This window comes from Melanotaenia boesemani, chromosome 21 (assembly GCF_017639745.1).
Source record: "Melanotaenia boesemani isolate fMelBoe1 chromosome 21, fMelBoe1.pri, whole genome shotgun sequence".
In the NCBI taxonomy this organism is placed as follows: Eukaryota; Metazoa; Chordata; class Actinopteri; order Atheriniformes; family Melanotaeniidae; genus Melanotaenia; species Melanotaenia boesemani.
In genome coordinates, this window is record NC_055702.1 from 10404426 (window position 1) to 10420564 (window position 16139).

The window sequence follows — 16139 nt, forward strand, 5'->3', positions numbered from 1 at the left end:
CAAACAAAACATATTCAGGACTGACGCAATCCATTGAGACCTAACTTAACTGTATGGAAAGTGGAGGAGGAGGAAGAGCTGGGAATCAGACCTAAATCTCTGTGTCTCGTAATAAGAAAACACACACATTTGATCTGACCTGGGAAAACGACAATTAACTCTGATGTACTTTCATGAAACTAATGCAAAAAAAAGTCAACATCTGGAAGAAAGGCAGATATATGGACACATTTCACAAACTAAGATGCTTACTGAGTATCCTATGTGGAGTGACTATAACTGGTAGAATCACAACTAGCATAAAACATTTGCACACCAGCCATCCAGAAATCCCTGCAGAGGTAAGCATGCTTAAGTCAAAATTATACTATGAGTTGTTGATGCTTTTGCAAGGCTGCAATTTGACAGCTTAGTAGTTAAGCAAGGTGGGCTTGGGGCTGGAGGACCAAGGTTGAAGTCTCTGGACTTTACATCGAAAAGAGATGCAGAGTCTAATTTCCCAGTTGTGTCAGTTCACCAAGGTGTAAATAACAACTTCAGAAATTTAGAGAAAAGTTCAAAATAACATTATTCTCCCAATTTTAAGAAAACCAGTCCAAACAGGAAGCCCTATTCTCACGCTTGGCACACTTCTCAACTCCCCATTTAATCAAATTAATTGCTGCTGTGATGTTTGCCTGGGGCCATTTTTATTTTGCTTTGACTGACAAGTTGACAAAAGAACACTAAATCCCACAGCTGTGCTTCTCATCTGCCTGAAAAATCATGGCCCCCGTTTTGACTGGTGGTCAACATATGTTCTTCTAAATCTTTTACATCTGATTGAGGATACCTAATCTTTTGTCAGTTGTGCATATTAAATGCTTTGTTGGAAAAAGAAGGCAGATTTTCATGAAGCTGTTGAGATTATGCGTACAGTCACCTCAGTGTCACAGTTCTCATTTGACCCTTGATCCTGTGCTGGAAGAGAAAATCGTTGTCACTGAGATAGTAATTTATGCTGAAATGGTCTTTTCCATCTTGGCTAGTGAATAAAAAGGTCATCTCACATATTCAGCCGACAAAGCAGGAACAATAAAAGTGTAATACCACTAAGTTAAAATAAAATGCATGAACCAGTAAGTTAAAATAAAAATGCATGACTTCAGGATTCAAGATCTCTGGACAAGTTTGCAGCAACACAGAGGAGTCTGGAACATGTGAAGAGTGACAACAGGAACATGAATCATCAATCTGTGGTGCAATCAGTAACACAGAGCCTGATGAAAAGGTCATCTTAATTTATTACACAAGGAGAATAAATTATATGAGCATGCTCCTAAAAGCATAAGGAGGGAATGTTCCTTCATCTGCCTGATTTGTGCACAGGGGTCTGCCTGAGGGACAATTCGACAGTTCATATACACTCTATGAATGTGCTGTTTCAACATTCACAATTCAGACAAATTTAACACACCAGACCTGCTCTTTAAGTTGTCAGAGACGATTCAACCTGAGAATTAAGCAAACTTCAGGACAGGAACAGAGAGAAGGTGAGAGTTAACCCTTTAAAGTCTGACCTGAGAAAATTCTCGTTTTTTTTTTTAAATAAAGAAATCTTTTTTGTACATTTGCTGTTTTTTACCGTGTGATGTTATAATTATTGTAGTACAGAAAGTATCCACCAGGGGGCAGAAGACAAGTATTAGATTGTGTACAACATGGTTTTGATCAATGTTTTACCATAATGTTGTGCAAAAGGTCTCAGAAACTGTATCTTTTTAAAGGATAGAAATAAAATAGTCACGTAAAGCTTCTTTCTAAGGTTTTGTACCTTTTAAGTTTGAAACGATGACTTAAGATAAATTTTCTGTGCCTGTACTTATTTTGTTTACTAAATAATGAATAAAATAAATATGTAATAGTTCCCTTAGATAGAAAAAGACAAAAAATGCTAGCTGTATATATTTTCTTTACTAATTGGCTATATACTGAAAAGAAAGAGGATAATGGAGATCAATGGCCTAGTTGCGTCTGAAGTTTTAAAACAAATTATGATATCGAGAACATTTTACAATTAACAAATACCCTAGTGTCCAACCATATTAAGTTATAATAAATCATAAGCAGCTGAATTAAGCACTCTTGCATAAAATCAATTTGTAGGGGGGCGGTGGACACAAGATGCCTTTGTAGGAGTATTGATTTTCTCACATAACTGACTTTTCCCCCCGAGGGCACTGCGATTCTGCAACACTAACAGCCGGATGGGGTGTGATCGAAAACCCTCTAAACTATATTTATCTCAATTAGCCACTCTTACTCAAATGCATCTTTATGTACTTACAAGAAAATGTTTTAACATAATTATTAAATGTTTCACCGGGATAATTTAATATTACCCAAGACTATTAAGTGGAACTCCAGGCAGTCTTTGTATTCTTGACATTTACTAAGTAAAAAAAAGGGAAAAAAAAGAAAAAAAAGAGGCCTCCTGCTGGAGAATAATAAGGATATAGTGTATTAGGAAGGAAAAAAGAAAACAAAAACTAAAATAAAATAAAAAAAAGCCAAACATCTACTGGGCTGAGTAATCCTGACCAACACAATGACTTGGACTGGCAATCTGGCAATTCTTGCAAATGCCAGAAGGGCCAAACCACATGGTGGGCCGAAAGGCTAACATAAATGTTAAGGAAAAAACAGGACCAAAGGGTTGACGACCACTAGATGCTGGCACAGAGTATCTTAGGGGCTATAAAGGAAATTATCTGTTTACATACCCTATATGGGGCAATAAAGGACATCAATCCTTTAGGAAAAGATGCAGGAACTGCTATTTTCATCTTTTTACACTTCAATAAGTGAATCTATTAATGATAATGTTGGTGGTCAACAGGAAATGAAGAGGAATTAAGGCATGGCAAGAAAATACATTATTAGATCAAAGTTCCAATAAGACAGAAAAAAAGGGTCAAAGTTGAGAAGAAAAATCTTGAAATCAATTTTTATTCAAAAGTAACTAACAGATACACCAGCACTGTTAAGAAAAATGCTCATTTTGGTTGGTTGTAGTGGTAACTAGGAGTCCATGATTATAAATGAATAGCTCAGAGCAGAGCAGAGTATTCTGGTTATGAGAACGAGTAGTATGACAGTGTTACAGGTGGCATTGTGCATCTTAGCTTTCTAAACTCTGCCCTTCCTCTTTGTTTTGGGAAGAGAAAACAGTTTATCCTGACATGCTGACAGTTTGGTAACCCACAGCTCTTAAGTCACAAAGTTATTAACGTTGAGATAATTCAAATCTTAATCCTTAAATCTGAATTCTAAGTTAAAGAAAAAATCCTCTAGTAGAAGGAGAAAAATCTCTGCAGTACATCCAGTCTCTTGCAATAAAGACCACCAGTGATGATTCTAAAACAGCAGCGCTGTAAATCATACTGCTTTTCCATGTATACTTTTATAAGCCGGGACTGGTGCATTGCTTGCCATTGATTTTAATGTGTGAAAGTGAAGTGGTGGCATTGGGGTGTTGATCCACATATGATGTGCCTCTGGACTGGTAAGGGAGGTAATAACAGAGGTGAACTGGGCATGTCTTGTATGTATGTGTATGTGTGTGCATACACATATCAAGTTGGGATTGCAGTAATGGCTGCTTTAACCAACCGTGCTGTTATCACTCAGCTGATTCAGTGACACTGCAAGACGCCTCTCTTTGGCATGTTGGAACTACAAAGAAGGAATGACAGTGGCTGATAAGGCGCAACTGATATGTGGAAAAGCTAAATAATAATTTGTCAAACACGTCTTTAAATCTCACAAAATTTTAAAAATCTATTAATCATACAATCATTGTAGATGTATACAGAAACACATGAAGACATATATACATGTCTGCAAAACAAAAGCTGCACATGGGTGATATGTCACGTGTGCAGCATTTTTTTAATGAAGATGCAAACAATAACCCAACCAAGATCACAATTATCTCATATAATTCCTACTGGGAAAGGCAGCCTGATATGCTCATGCCCTGGTTATGTCGGTTATCTGGTCAGTCCATTGCAAAAAGAAGAAAGAAAGAAAAAAAAGTCCAAGCTGTCCTGAAAGGCTGTTTAAAGAGGCAGTTAGATTAGGCCAGCATGGCTTGCCCTGTCTGTAATGGAGTTTCTGCCCTGGCAGATAAAAAAAAAGGTTACGAGGTGCAAATGGAGATCGGAAAGAAGCAGAAGACCTCAATAAAAGAGCTGTTGTTCAAAGTAGAGTGAACAGGGGATGATCAGGATTATCACTTTGGGGGTAATTTAGTGTGTTACATGTGTAATAGGGGAATGAATTCCTCAAAGACAAGAAAACAACACCGTCAATGATTGAAGTAAAACTATCTTGGTAGAAATATTATTAGAAAAAAAGGTGAACTTTCCCAGAACTGCTGCTATTTTTCCTCTGAAATACAAAAAAATACACAGCGAGGAAGAGGTCTGATATGCAAACACTGAATATCAAACACTTGTTCTACACTCACTTAATGTGATAAGCTGTGATCAGATTGGCCCAAATCCAGCCAGGACATTTAGTGAGGACATAAATCAGTTCAACTTAAAGGGCCCCCTTCTGTGTACCTAATAAATGCACAAAAAGGGATTTATCAGTTCCATCAATCATTTAAATTAATTAATGTCCATTTTAGAATTCAGAATGTCTCTCTGTCAGTTTGGTGAAACCACTTTTCAAAACATTTGGAGCTCCCAGTTTTATCCAAACAAGTGTAGACCTGTACATTTTGAGAGTACAGCCCACAATTCGGCAGCCAGTAAAGGTAATTTACAATGTGACCAAATCACTTGGTGTTTGGTTTGGCTGTGGAGGTGGTGATGGGACACTGTGTGATGCAGGTCACGCTCTTAGTGTCGAGTGAATGGTGCTTAGCTCAAGTTCAAGTGATGGAATTAAAGCTGTGTGATCAGCTTTGTGACTGGACAAACAAGATTGGGCTGATTCTTGTAGTCTGGGCTGATTTAAGAGGCCATTTTAGATGGATCAACTGAGTAACAGCCAGTCAACAACCAGTGCTGCATAAACTGGACATAAAGATAGAGCAAAAGGCAGATATGATTTGCATTTATGCTTCTTTCCCACAATGGAGGATGATCATATCTCTATACCTCCTCTACAGAGCACTCCTGAAACAGCTGCTTGGGATTTTGTTATAGTTTAGTTCCTGTAAATAGGTGTAAGTCAGATCACGTTGGATGGTGACAAAAAAGTGATTCTTGCAACAACAACAAAATGATGGATGAAGCTGGAAGATGTAAGCTGATGCAAATACTCACACGCAGGAAGGACGGGAACCCCATTCCATAATAGCCCACAGCAAAGTAGTCCGGTTTGGGCCGGATGCCCTTCACTATGTTCTCATAGAACTGGGCCTGTTTCCGCTGTTGGGAGATAAAATGGTAAATTCAAGTAACATTGAAAACATTTATATTCAGTAACGATATCACTTTTTTGGGTAACGAAGTAAAGTAGTGCATTACACTTAAAATATTGGTAACAAAATTACTTTACTGGACTACAAAGGCGTGTTATTCTGCGTTACTCGAGCCGTGTTTGCCTATGTGTAAAGTCCTGGTCTCTTTTAAGTGGTACGCGCATGATGCTGCCTGTGTGTGTGTGTGCTTGCCTCGGCACGTTGCCATAGAGATTGATTTGGGTGACGTAGCTGATTGTGTGCCAACTAAAGAGAAAGAAAAATGAAGCTGGAGAGTCGGAGATACGGGCTTTTGGTCAGTGGCGATATTCGCATTATTTTCAGTTTGATCCAGTTTCAGTCCAAACTTGTGGCGAAAGATCCTACTCGGAAGGAGTCCTTCAGCAGCCGACCCGCCTAAACCAGCGAAGCTTTATTCAACATTTCCTGGAACGCAGCAGCCGGTAAGACAGAAATGAACAAGCTAGTTGCAGGTTCATTGTAGGAGACATGCTCCTACTGTCGACTATTGAAATGGCCAGGTTTAGAAAAATACTAGATAAAATGATGATGAGACAAGTGTGCACATTTCTTCCCACAGACAGGGATGTTGTTCTTGTGGTTTTAAAGCCATTTTGTTTACAGTATACAGTAATCACCATGCAGACAGGCAGGGATGATTCGGCTATGTGTTTAAGAAATGGTAAAGTAAAGTAATAATTAGTGGTGTTACTTTTCAAATCCAGTAACGAGTAAAGTAATTTCATTACAATTTACAGAAGTACCTAGTGACTAATTACTTTTTTAGAGTAAGTACCCCAACACAGTTTATATTTAATGTTTGTGTTAGTTCTACTCAACACCATGCAAGTACTTATGTAAGCACTGAAAAGTGACTGATATTGGCAACGGTTTGAAAAAGTAGGGAGAAACAGTTACTTCTTTTTAGCAAATGATCTTTTATAATTAAATTTTCAATACTAATGTCAATGTCAAATTTATTTGTATGGCACATTTTAAAAAAAGTTGACCAAAATACTTTGCATATTCATGTAAAAACAAAAACAATAAGAGCTAAGCTGAACTAAGAACGACTGGCAGGAAGATCTCAGTAAACATGCAGGATTATAAATTGATTTGTTTGTCCCCACTGAAATATTGTGTGATGAAGGGTTGAAATACTTTTTAATATATTTTTTTCACAACACATATTTCATTGTTTCACTGGCATTAAAATGAAAAAATGTAAGAAGCTATCTGTATTGACTATCAGCAAAGTGATTATTTTTAACATTGGTATCAGCCCAGAATTTCAGTGCATCATTAAAGTTATATATAATATAAAAGAAATACTTTTTTGTACATATTGCAAAATAATATTATACTGTTCAAAATGTTTTTTGTGCAAACTTTTTCCCAAGCTAAAACAGCACAGAGGCCTACCTAATAGCTTGTCTTGGCTAATTCAATGTAACGTGTAGGGCAGGAACTGAGGTTTAAATATATTAATATAAATAAGTTATTACATACAGAAAAAAGAAAAAAAAATAACAAAACAAAACACAGGCCTTTGTAGAAGTGGACACTTGTCCTGTGATGGAAAATGGTCTTAAGCTTGATGATGGTGGAATTGCTGTTCAACAACACAATAATCGTACTTACCAAGGATGCACTAAGCTGCTCAAAGTCGAACATTTCATTCTCGTACTGTTCAGCCAGTTCCTTGCTCAAGATGATTGCCTCCTCCCACATCTATTGAGTATACAGAGTCAAATAATGAATAAATCATAAAGATTAAAGTGCGGATAAAGCTCTCATTTCCTGCCGGTTGAGTAACACAAATTTTCTGCTAGCCTTTCATAGGCGACAGTATTCAACACAAGCTTTTATGAAAATAAATTCATCTTATGTCAATATTTTTTTCACTTTTTGTTGATCTACACCACTACACCCAGATGCCATCCTTTTATTGCTTTTCCCCAGAGAGTCATCCAGCACAGTGGGATGGATTCATAGATAGATGTGTACCACTCAAACATGCTGAAAGGCTTCTAAGAGGCTTCCTGAGTGTCGATTGGACTAAAATGGGCCAGACTAGAGGTGCATCAGGCCCAGACTGCTACTCAGAGCAGCCTGCCATCAGTGAGTATAGCACTGGCAACACCATCTGAGGCTTTCTAGAAACTGTTGTCAGCTGAATCCCTGCTCTCTGGTGTGTTGATGTATTCTTCCAGCCACTGTAACACATTGATATCGCTCTGCTGGATTTGTATGTGCATGTTTAGCCAAGTTTCTTCTAAATAGTTGGATCCCTGGCTATATTTTGCTGAGTGGCAGTTGGCATCCTAACTCTGATGACACATGCAAAGCCGTCAGACATCATCCCTGAGAATCTCTGGCTGTAGTTCTGTAGAACAAGTCCAGATTACAGGAAGAAAAAAAAAATTCTCCTGTGGGGACAAATATATGAAGAATGTCAAAGTATAGCACAGAACCAGGTCTTATGAAATGGAGCATTTTCTCATTCTCAAGAGACAAAAATGGCATTCAAGTATGGCACTAATGTAGTATTAAGGTAGTAGAGAAAAACCAGGAAAAGGGAGAAGAAAGGGTTTATATAAAAGGTTAGGTTACTCAAAGGACAACAAAATGTTGCATGTAATGCTCAAATGTTCTGATACACACCTTCACTTTTCAAAAGAAGAGAATTATTAGAAGTTTAGCAGAGTAATATTACCCTGTTCTATTAAAAAAAAAAGGTTTACATAGGTGTGGGTGCTGATACGCATCTTACCTTGCCCTTGTCAAAGTAGTTAATAATCTCCTGGTAGAGCTGGTCCTTAAGCTGTCCTTGAGTTGTGGGTTGGTAACCATCTCTCTGGGTCAGATGGGCCGCACATTGCTCGTCTGACCACTAACAGAGAACAAATTAGCACTGGGGTCAACGTCGTGCAAAACAATGCAAAGCAAAAGGTGAACGAGAAATCGATCCCTGACTTATAGCCAATGCAAATGGGTGAAATTGATGTGTAATTCTTTTTAAGGCAGTTCCACACTTTGGTAGGGTAAGATGGAGACTTGAGACGTGGTTAGTGATGCACGCATCAATATATATTGAATGGTTCAGGAAGCATCAGTGCAATACATTTCTGTAGCTATTGCTTGAAGGCGTTCTTTTGCAAAAACATTATCTTCATTTTGATTTATTTCCACAAATCATGTTTTGCACTCGAGTGGCTATCAATCAAGGTGATGTTTTATTCTCCCCATTGGAAATCTTAAATGTTTCTACTCTTTGATTGTGTTATGATGTTAAAGGGAAATCAATCAAACTGCTGTTGGGTTATTCCTGTCAAGAAAGGTTTTTATCTGTTTCTGCAAATGAACTCCATACATTCAGTTTCAGCATTTGGCACAAGGATCTCAAAACCCACAAACATCACTCAAGTAGGCATGCCAGCAGGAAACCAAGCTGAAGTGGAGCTAAGGTAGTGGAGAAAGGCAGTCCTTATGCATATGATAATATATGCATGCTTTGATTTCCTAGACAATAACAGCAAAAAGCAATGGAGAAAAAACCCATTAGAATATCTACGTTTACTCCTTTATATGGGCGACTTGTTCTATAAACTAACACGGATAATAATAAGGTTCATGACAGGATGAAGCAGCCTGGTAACAAGATAATCTGATTGGGCAAAGTGTAGAGAAAGTATAATCCTGTGTGTATGTGTGTCAGGATGGATTCATTAAGTTTTTTAGTGTTGTGAATAGTCTGAAGAGTTAAGATCTTTCGCCAGGTTTTGTGTGAGGGCCATTTGAACAGAAAAGCAAAGAAATTAGCAAACAGAAAACAGAATTGCTCCGTACACTGTTGTTGTGGTACAAAAAAAAAAAGATGATGGGAGGCTTTGGCTTAGATTATTGATTCTCTTACAGTTTCAATAGAGTATTTACATGGTAAAGAGGATTTCCACCTTTGTTCATGGAAGGCCAGTGAGCCTGCAATGATGAAACTGAAGTGCTGATTCATTACTGACAACACAGCAAGTGGTGTTAATTCATCAAAGTTATTATACCATTGGTGGTATTTTACTCTAGGACCAATCATTTCAACAGGAAGCAGTTTTACTCTATAAATGCTGGTGAATGCAGAATTTTGTATCCAACGTCAGCAGTTTGGTTAGCTATAACAATAAAACTGATTCAGTTTTGAATTGATTTGTCATTATTATTCACTTTTGTACTTCTCTGGGAGTTTGGAAAGTAGACTGGAAGGGCAAAAGGATTCATGCATTCACTGCTGAAACAAAATTACCCAACTTCCTGGTTGTAACAATAGAGATTTCTTTCTTGAGAGATGACAGATGAGCAGACTTTAAGCAATAAAACAGACTCCTGCATATGTGACTGAGACTAGTCAGTGAGGAAAAGATGATTCAGTCACACTCTCAGCTTTCCGGTCTGAACTTGCACAAAGGCTGAAGCAGCCAGCTATTTATGCAAATACAGATTAGATGTTGAATGATGATACAATTTTGGATAAAAAACATGAGGTAACAACTTCATCTTCGCAGTACACCAAATCCCAGCTGGGAATAAACTGCAGTTTGATGTATAGGAAGGTTTCTAGCTAGGAGATGGAAACTTTTGGGGCTGAGAAGGACTGCATTCACTAAATGTTGAGATTTAAAAGAAATATTTCATGATAACCCATGGAGCTAATTGAAGTTATCCTAAATTTGCATTTTTTTTCTTCCCAAAAAGGCACAAGTTGCCTCGCAGTGATGCTTGTGATTTGCAGTAGAATGCATTTTCTGCACCACTTGCATTGACTATGCAATGTAAGATAAAGATAATGCTCAGCAATTCTTCCCCCTTAGCAGCCACCTCATGCAACGGTGGAATTAAAAGGATGAGGCCCAACCCTTTTAACTCTGTACACATTCAAATCCAGAGACATATATTTGTTTAACGCCTTAGGTTAAATGCAACCTGCCAGACAACAGCTCAGCTATGGCTCTGAGTAAATATTTTACTTCCATGTTTATTTATTATCCAGAGTCTGTGTACCTTGAGCAGTTTTGCATGTAACAGCAGAGTGTAGGCAGCCTCAGTGTAGTTGTCGCACTCTCTGTGGAGGTCGCACAGCTTGTACAGGTACCTGACAAGAAATTACAGGGATTTAGGGGTCATAACTGTGAAGGCTTTTGACATGTCGTCCTACATGTGCTTCACTGTTTTCTGCAAAATGCCTTAAAGGGACTAAATATCTGGATATTTCAAGACGTTTGCTGGAAGGTCTTACCTGATGTACATCTCCTCTCTGTCTATCTCCTTGTAAAAGTTCTGTGGAGTGGACAAAAACAAGGCATTGACACAGATTTAAGAGATGTTTTGTCTGACAACAACGTGCTTCTGTAAATCATGCTTTCTTTGCATAAAATACTTTTAAAGGATAATTATCTGTTTACTTAAAGAATTAGCAAATTACATCCTGGGTTGCAGCAGAAAGACTAAGTACTAATGTGATGTTACGTATGATTAAAATGGAAACCATGGCTCAGATAAATAATAAATATTGACTCATGTGTCTGTAAAAGATAGTAAAAATGACATTATACTGTGCCAAAATTAAATGTCTTTCAATAGATGAGAGGCTGTTTTCATATAGAACCCATGGCTTTTTTGCTTTTTTTTGGATGTGCCTAGTCGTATGACCCATGAAAAACCTTTTAACTATTAATACTATATTTTATTTACATGTGTTTTTTAAGGCAAGGGCTTGCATGTAGTATGTACTGTTATTATTAGGTTTCTGTGTGTATTCAGGAATTGCGAGTTGTCATCTTACGAGGACGTTGACAGTGCAGCTCATGCGGTTTTCTTTGTTTTCATCATGCATGATGGTCCTGTAGTCCAGCAGCCTCTCCAGCAGACGCACCACCAGAGTGACAAAGTTCTCGCCCGTTCTGGCTAAGTACTTGTGCTTCCGACAGTGCTCCAGCAAACTGGCAAGAAAAGCAAATATGAAGGGTGTATTTAAAGCTCTACCAACAGTGTAAAATGTAAAGCTTCTGCCCCAACGGATAGTGGGAAACAGCATCCAAGCATCTGACAAACTGTGATGAGGAGTTGTGTGATCATCAGCGCACTCTGGTTATTTTCAGGAGTGCTATGTTGCAATTAGAATTATCTAACATGCAAAAGGCTCAGGCGTTATCCTGCCCATTAATCAGCACTTACATTTTCTGAAAGAGAACTTTGTACTGCTCGTCTCCACGGCCCCCCTCCACCTCGTGATCCAGCTTGGTGATGATCTCGTTCTCAAACTGCAATTAGACAGAGCAGGCGTAAATAATCGGTGCAGCTAATTTTTCAATTCATTAACGCCATCTCCCTGCATCACGTCATGGCTGAGGGGGGTTTGGGCTTCAACTCTAATTGTCCCTCTCTTGCTGCGAGCTGCTATTTTCTGTTCATTATTAAAGCTTCCCTTTATCTTCTGAAACTTTGTTAGAAGCCAGGACAAGGCAGAGATACCAGAAACATCCCCTTTACTTCTGCTCTGTTGTTGTTGGAGCTGCTGACAGTGATGCATGGACTTGTTCATCTAATATTTGTGTGTAGCAGCTGTATAAAAAAACAGATTTTATTGTGCTGAAACAAAACAATTTTTACTGACTCCTTGATGTACTTGCCTGCTGCCCAAACGCAAAAACAGAACAAGAGAGTGTAGCCTTGTAAGAAAAGATCTACAGGCTGTTATCTGTTAGGGCAAAGATTTACAACTTACAGAAACAAACAAACAAACAAAAAAAGTTCAATAAAAGGAATAATGTTGGACTACAGCCCAAAAGGGGCCAACTCAAAGAGGAAAAGAACAAGAAATTTGCATTCAACTCCCATGAGCAACAGTCTGAGTAACACTTTGACTTAAAGAGCAACAATCCATCCACCCTCACTCCCAAAAAGACTACAGTTGATAAAAGTGGTATAGGAGAGGAATGTTGGTAATACTGATGGCCTTTAAAAGACTACAAAAGCCACAAGAGTGTATTTTATTTCTTTACAGTTTAATAGTAGTAACATTAGCCTTATATATTTTTGGAACCCCTCACAGAACTGAAAACTCCCTGAGCTATCTTACGACAAAACAGCTGCAACTGATTGGATTTCCCCACACAGAAAAATGTCATTTTGCACTGTAAGGAGACATGATATTAAGTTGCACTTACCATGGCTACTGATTACTGTTGCACAAAAACATAACAGTTGCAGAACTGCAAGTAGGCTGTTAAACTTTCCATCAGATAGACTACTGTGTGCTTCTCCTGTTTTTCATTGAACACCTTTATCACTGCTCCTCTACAGTTTGGCCACAATGATTTTATGTATATAGGACGCACCCGCTGGAAGCTGCAGGTGAAGTGGAACTCGCACTGCATCATGTCAAAGAAGATGGGGATGGTGGCCTTTCGCAACTCGATTTCAGGAACTAGAGTCATCTCCAGAATAGGACCCACCATCTCTGGAATGAATTTTATCTTGTGCGGCCCTGAAAGATGAAAAATTGATTAAAAACCATCATAACAAGAACAGTTTTACAAAAGTCTGCTAAGAAGGGACACAGAATGTAAACTCCCCACTGATTCAAAACTACTGGAGATCTGTCTGCTTGTGTCTGTCAAGCCTCTCCTCAGCAGAATTACAGTCAAGCAGAAAATAACTGCTAACAAAAACACCTCAGGTGAAAAAAAAAAACATTAGCCCGTTAAGATGACTCCATCTAATTGGGTGGAAAGCTCCTAATTAAAGGATCAGATGGTGTTGATTACAGTGAGAGAAGAGACACAGGTGCCCAAATCTAACAACCTAATCCCTTTGTTGCAGTGAAATCACTTTCCAAAGAGAGTTGGCTGCGACAATAAGTCCCTTTCATCACATTATAAAGCTTATTAGCACATGATTGTATATATTTAGCTGCTGATCTTTGAAGTGTTGACAGGTAATGACTGTCAAGATTTGGTTTGCACACTGGCATACATAAAAGCCATGTCATTTGTAAATGGAAGAAAACAAATCTTTACTTTTAGAAGTTAACAGTAAAGATACAAAGATGGAGTGAAATTACCTAGGTTGTACCACATATCCCTGATTTCAAATCCAATCTGTCTTCTCATGTCCTGATACCTGAAACAAAAACATGGATAAAAATGTGTCACACAGCTGTAAATAGTAGATGAGCTAAACCTATCAGGCACTTCTGTTGCAGACCACTTAAACCGTTTTACAATATAAACAATGTTCACCCATTTCCCTTCATGCTGGCTCTTATTTTATAGATTAAGTCTGTTTTACACAAACTGACACACTAATAAGAACTCTGGAGGTAATGTAGGACTATTAGTATAGCAGAAATCACTGCACTGATGTTATCTTCAAGTTACTTGAAAGGTGAATTTTTCAAATGCAGTTATTCAATCAGGATTTTATTTGAGCAGAGTGACAGACAGACAGACTTTAGGTAACTTGGAGTTGATGGTTTGTCAAAAAATATCTTTTTAAGCCACAATTTTTTTATGTGTTTTAGCCATCTAATAAAAAGAATAAAAATATATGTGAATGACAGTCACTTTAGTTTGAATTTCGTAGCCCCATAATTTACATTAACTTCTCAAAAATTAACGGTAAATGCATTTGTTGCATTATTTATCATCTATTCTAATTTAAAGTTTAATTTTTCACTAAAAATTGTTGCCACAGTTTATAATTGGTGCAATAAAAATACATGTTTTTTCAAACACGGTGAATAATCGTGATAAATAATCGTGATTACAATATTGATGAAAATAATCGTGATTATTATTTTGGTCATAATCGTGCAGCCCTACTGGTAAAAGTGTCGATGATCTAAAACTCTTTATCTTTATGTATTTCTTTAACTTTTAAATTTTGTTTTTTATTGGTTTGACAAACTGTCAAACTTTTTAATGCTTTCAGTGCATCAAGATTATGATCGCTACAAATTAAAGCTGCAAATGAAATGCCCATTTTAGATAAAGTTGTCTGAACTGATTCACAAAAAAAACAGGACTTAAAGACAGGATATTTTTCATTTGCTATCACAAAGTACAATATTTATTCCCTTGCCATTGGTGCTGTGTTTTTAGTGACCTAAATAGATAACATATCTAACAATATTTATTGTTGTTCTCTTGCAAACAACTTGAGTAAATGGTGGAAACAAAATAAAATGAATAATGCAACAGATTTACTGTGCATGGATCAAGCTAAGTTAAACTTTGCTAGTTTAGTTTTTCAGGATGTCCTCTGGCAAACAAACACATTAAGTTATTTCCACCTATGCAAGTTCCCATCGTACCCACATGCTGGCAGCCAATTACAGTGTGTCTTCTGCTCTAGTAATGTATTTGAAGACAGAAAAAAAGAGAGAAGTTGACATGAGGAACTGTGTTTGATCAAGTAGTCTTTGTTAACAACTTCTGTGCCAAGAGCCGTCATACAAACAAAGATTTTTAGAGGAAACTAGAAAGTCCCCTCTTTGTTTTGTTTGTGAGTTGAGGGCTCATAAGCTGATCAGCTTGGTCATGGTTAGGTCATAAACCAATCTCCATGGCTGCATAGTGCCCGTCTCCCTGCCAGCCACGCTGTCCCAGGTCATAGAAAGGACAACTAGTAAGATGGAAAAAAACAAACAGGAAAAGAATAAGAGTGAATGATGGAGAGACTAACAAGAACAGAAACAAAGTAGTGAAGCAGGGTGCAAGTTGAGGTCAGTCCTGCTACTTTGACAGATTGGACATTTATTAGGAAAAGACAAATAAGTTCAAACCGTAAACAGGTTTGGACAAGAAATACAAAATCATAACTGTCCTTGAAGAGATACTTCTGACCTTTTATTTCCCTTTTGATCCATTGGCATATAACAACTTGACCCTTTGACTGCTGGTTCACTGTGGGAAATAACTGCTCTGAACTTAGATTGTGTGTTTCAGCTTTGGAGTAGACTGTACTAAATACGGCTGCCCAGCTAAGCAAATTGATAAAACAAGAAAGTTGTACAAATGCACTACAACAGCTGTGCTGTGTCACTGCTGCTCTAACATATGTTTATGCATTAATTGAGACAAACTTACAAACAGCACACTGCATCAAATTACAGATTACCAAGGGTTCCTGCACAATTAAGTAAAACAATTCTTATTTTGAAAAATCTAACTCACAGCTGTGCAAAACATTGTTTAACTCATTTCTAGAATGAACTGAACAGCCTATTTCCTACTCTTTCAGAATATATTGTACTATAATTCATCTGTACTGCTGATTTAACTCATTCCCACAGTATTCATTTACTTAAGGGGAGCATCATTACCACAGTATGAGTAACCAAAAGTATGTGAAACATAGAAAGAATCTGCAACACAAAGCTAAAACTCTAAGAGACTTTTTTTTTTTTTTTTTTAAAAATCGAATAAACTAACAAACGACTTTATTTATCCTAGAGTGAAAACTCTTGTGGAATGAATTGTATAAAACCAACAACCACAGAACACAATTAGAAGCAACATCATGCCAGTGGTGACAGATTGGCAAACAGATGGGAACCTAAACAAGACCATAGCTGCCACAAGTCAGCCAAAGAAACACAAGAATTAAAAGT

General features: G+C 37.6%; 1 protein-coding gene across 2 annotated transcripts in view; it reads right to left on the reverse strand.

Annotated features, from left to right (window-relative positions):
- The window catches only part of dock1 (dedicator of cytokinesis 1), a 200865-nt gene that overhangs the window by 24898 nt on the left and 159828 nt on the right, over nt 1-16139 (reverse strand). For both annotated transcript variants that reach the window (XM_041973613.1, XM_041973612.1), the window contains exons 32-40: nt 13590-13648; nt 12865-13013; nt 11702-11787; nt 11310-11466; nt 10764-10804; nt 10529-10619; nt 8250-8369; nt 7118-7207; nt 5319-5423 (exon numbers count right to left, since the gene is read on the reverse strand). In XM_041973613.1, the coding sequence (XP_041829547.1) occupies nt 5319-5423; nt 7118-7207; nt 8250-8369; nt 10529-10619; nt 10764-10804; nt 11310-11466; nt 11702-11787; nt 12865-13013; nt 13590-13648 (898 nt within the window). The remainder of the gene's footprint in view (nt 1-5318; nt 5424-7117; nt 7208-8249; nt 8370-10528; nt 10620-10763; nt 10805-11309; nt 11467-11701; nt 11788-12864; nt 13014-13589; nt 13649-16139) is intronic.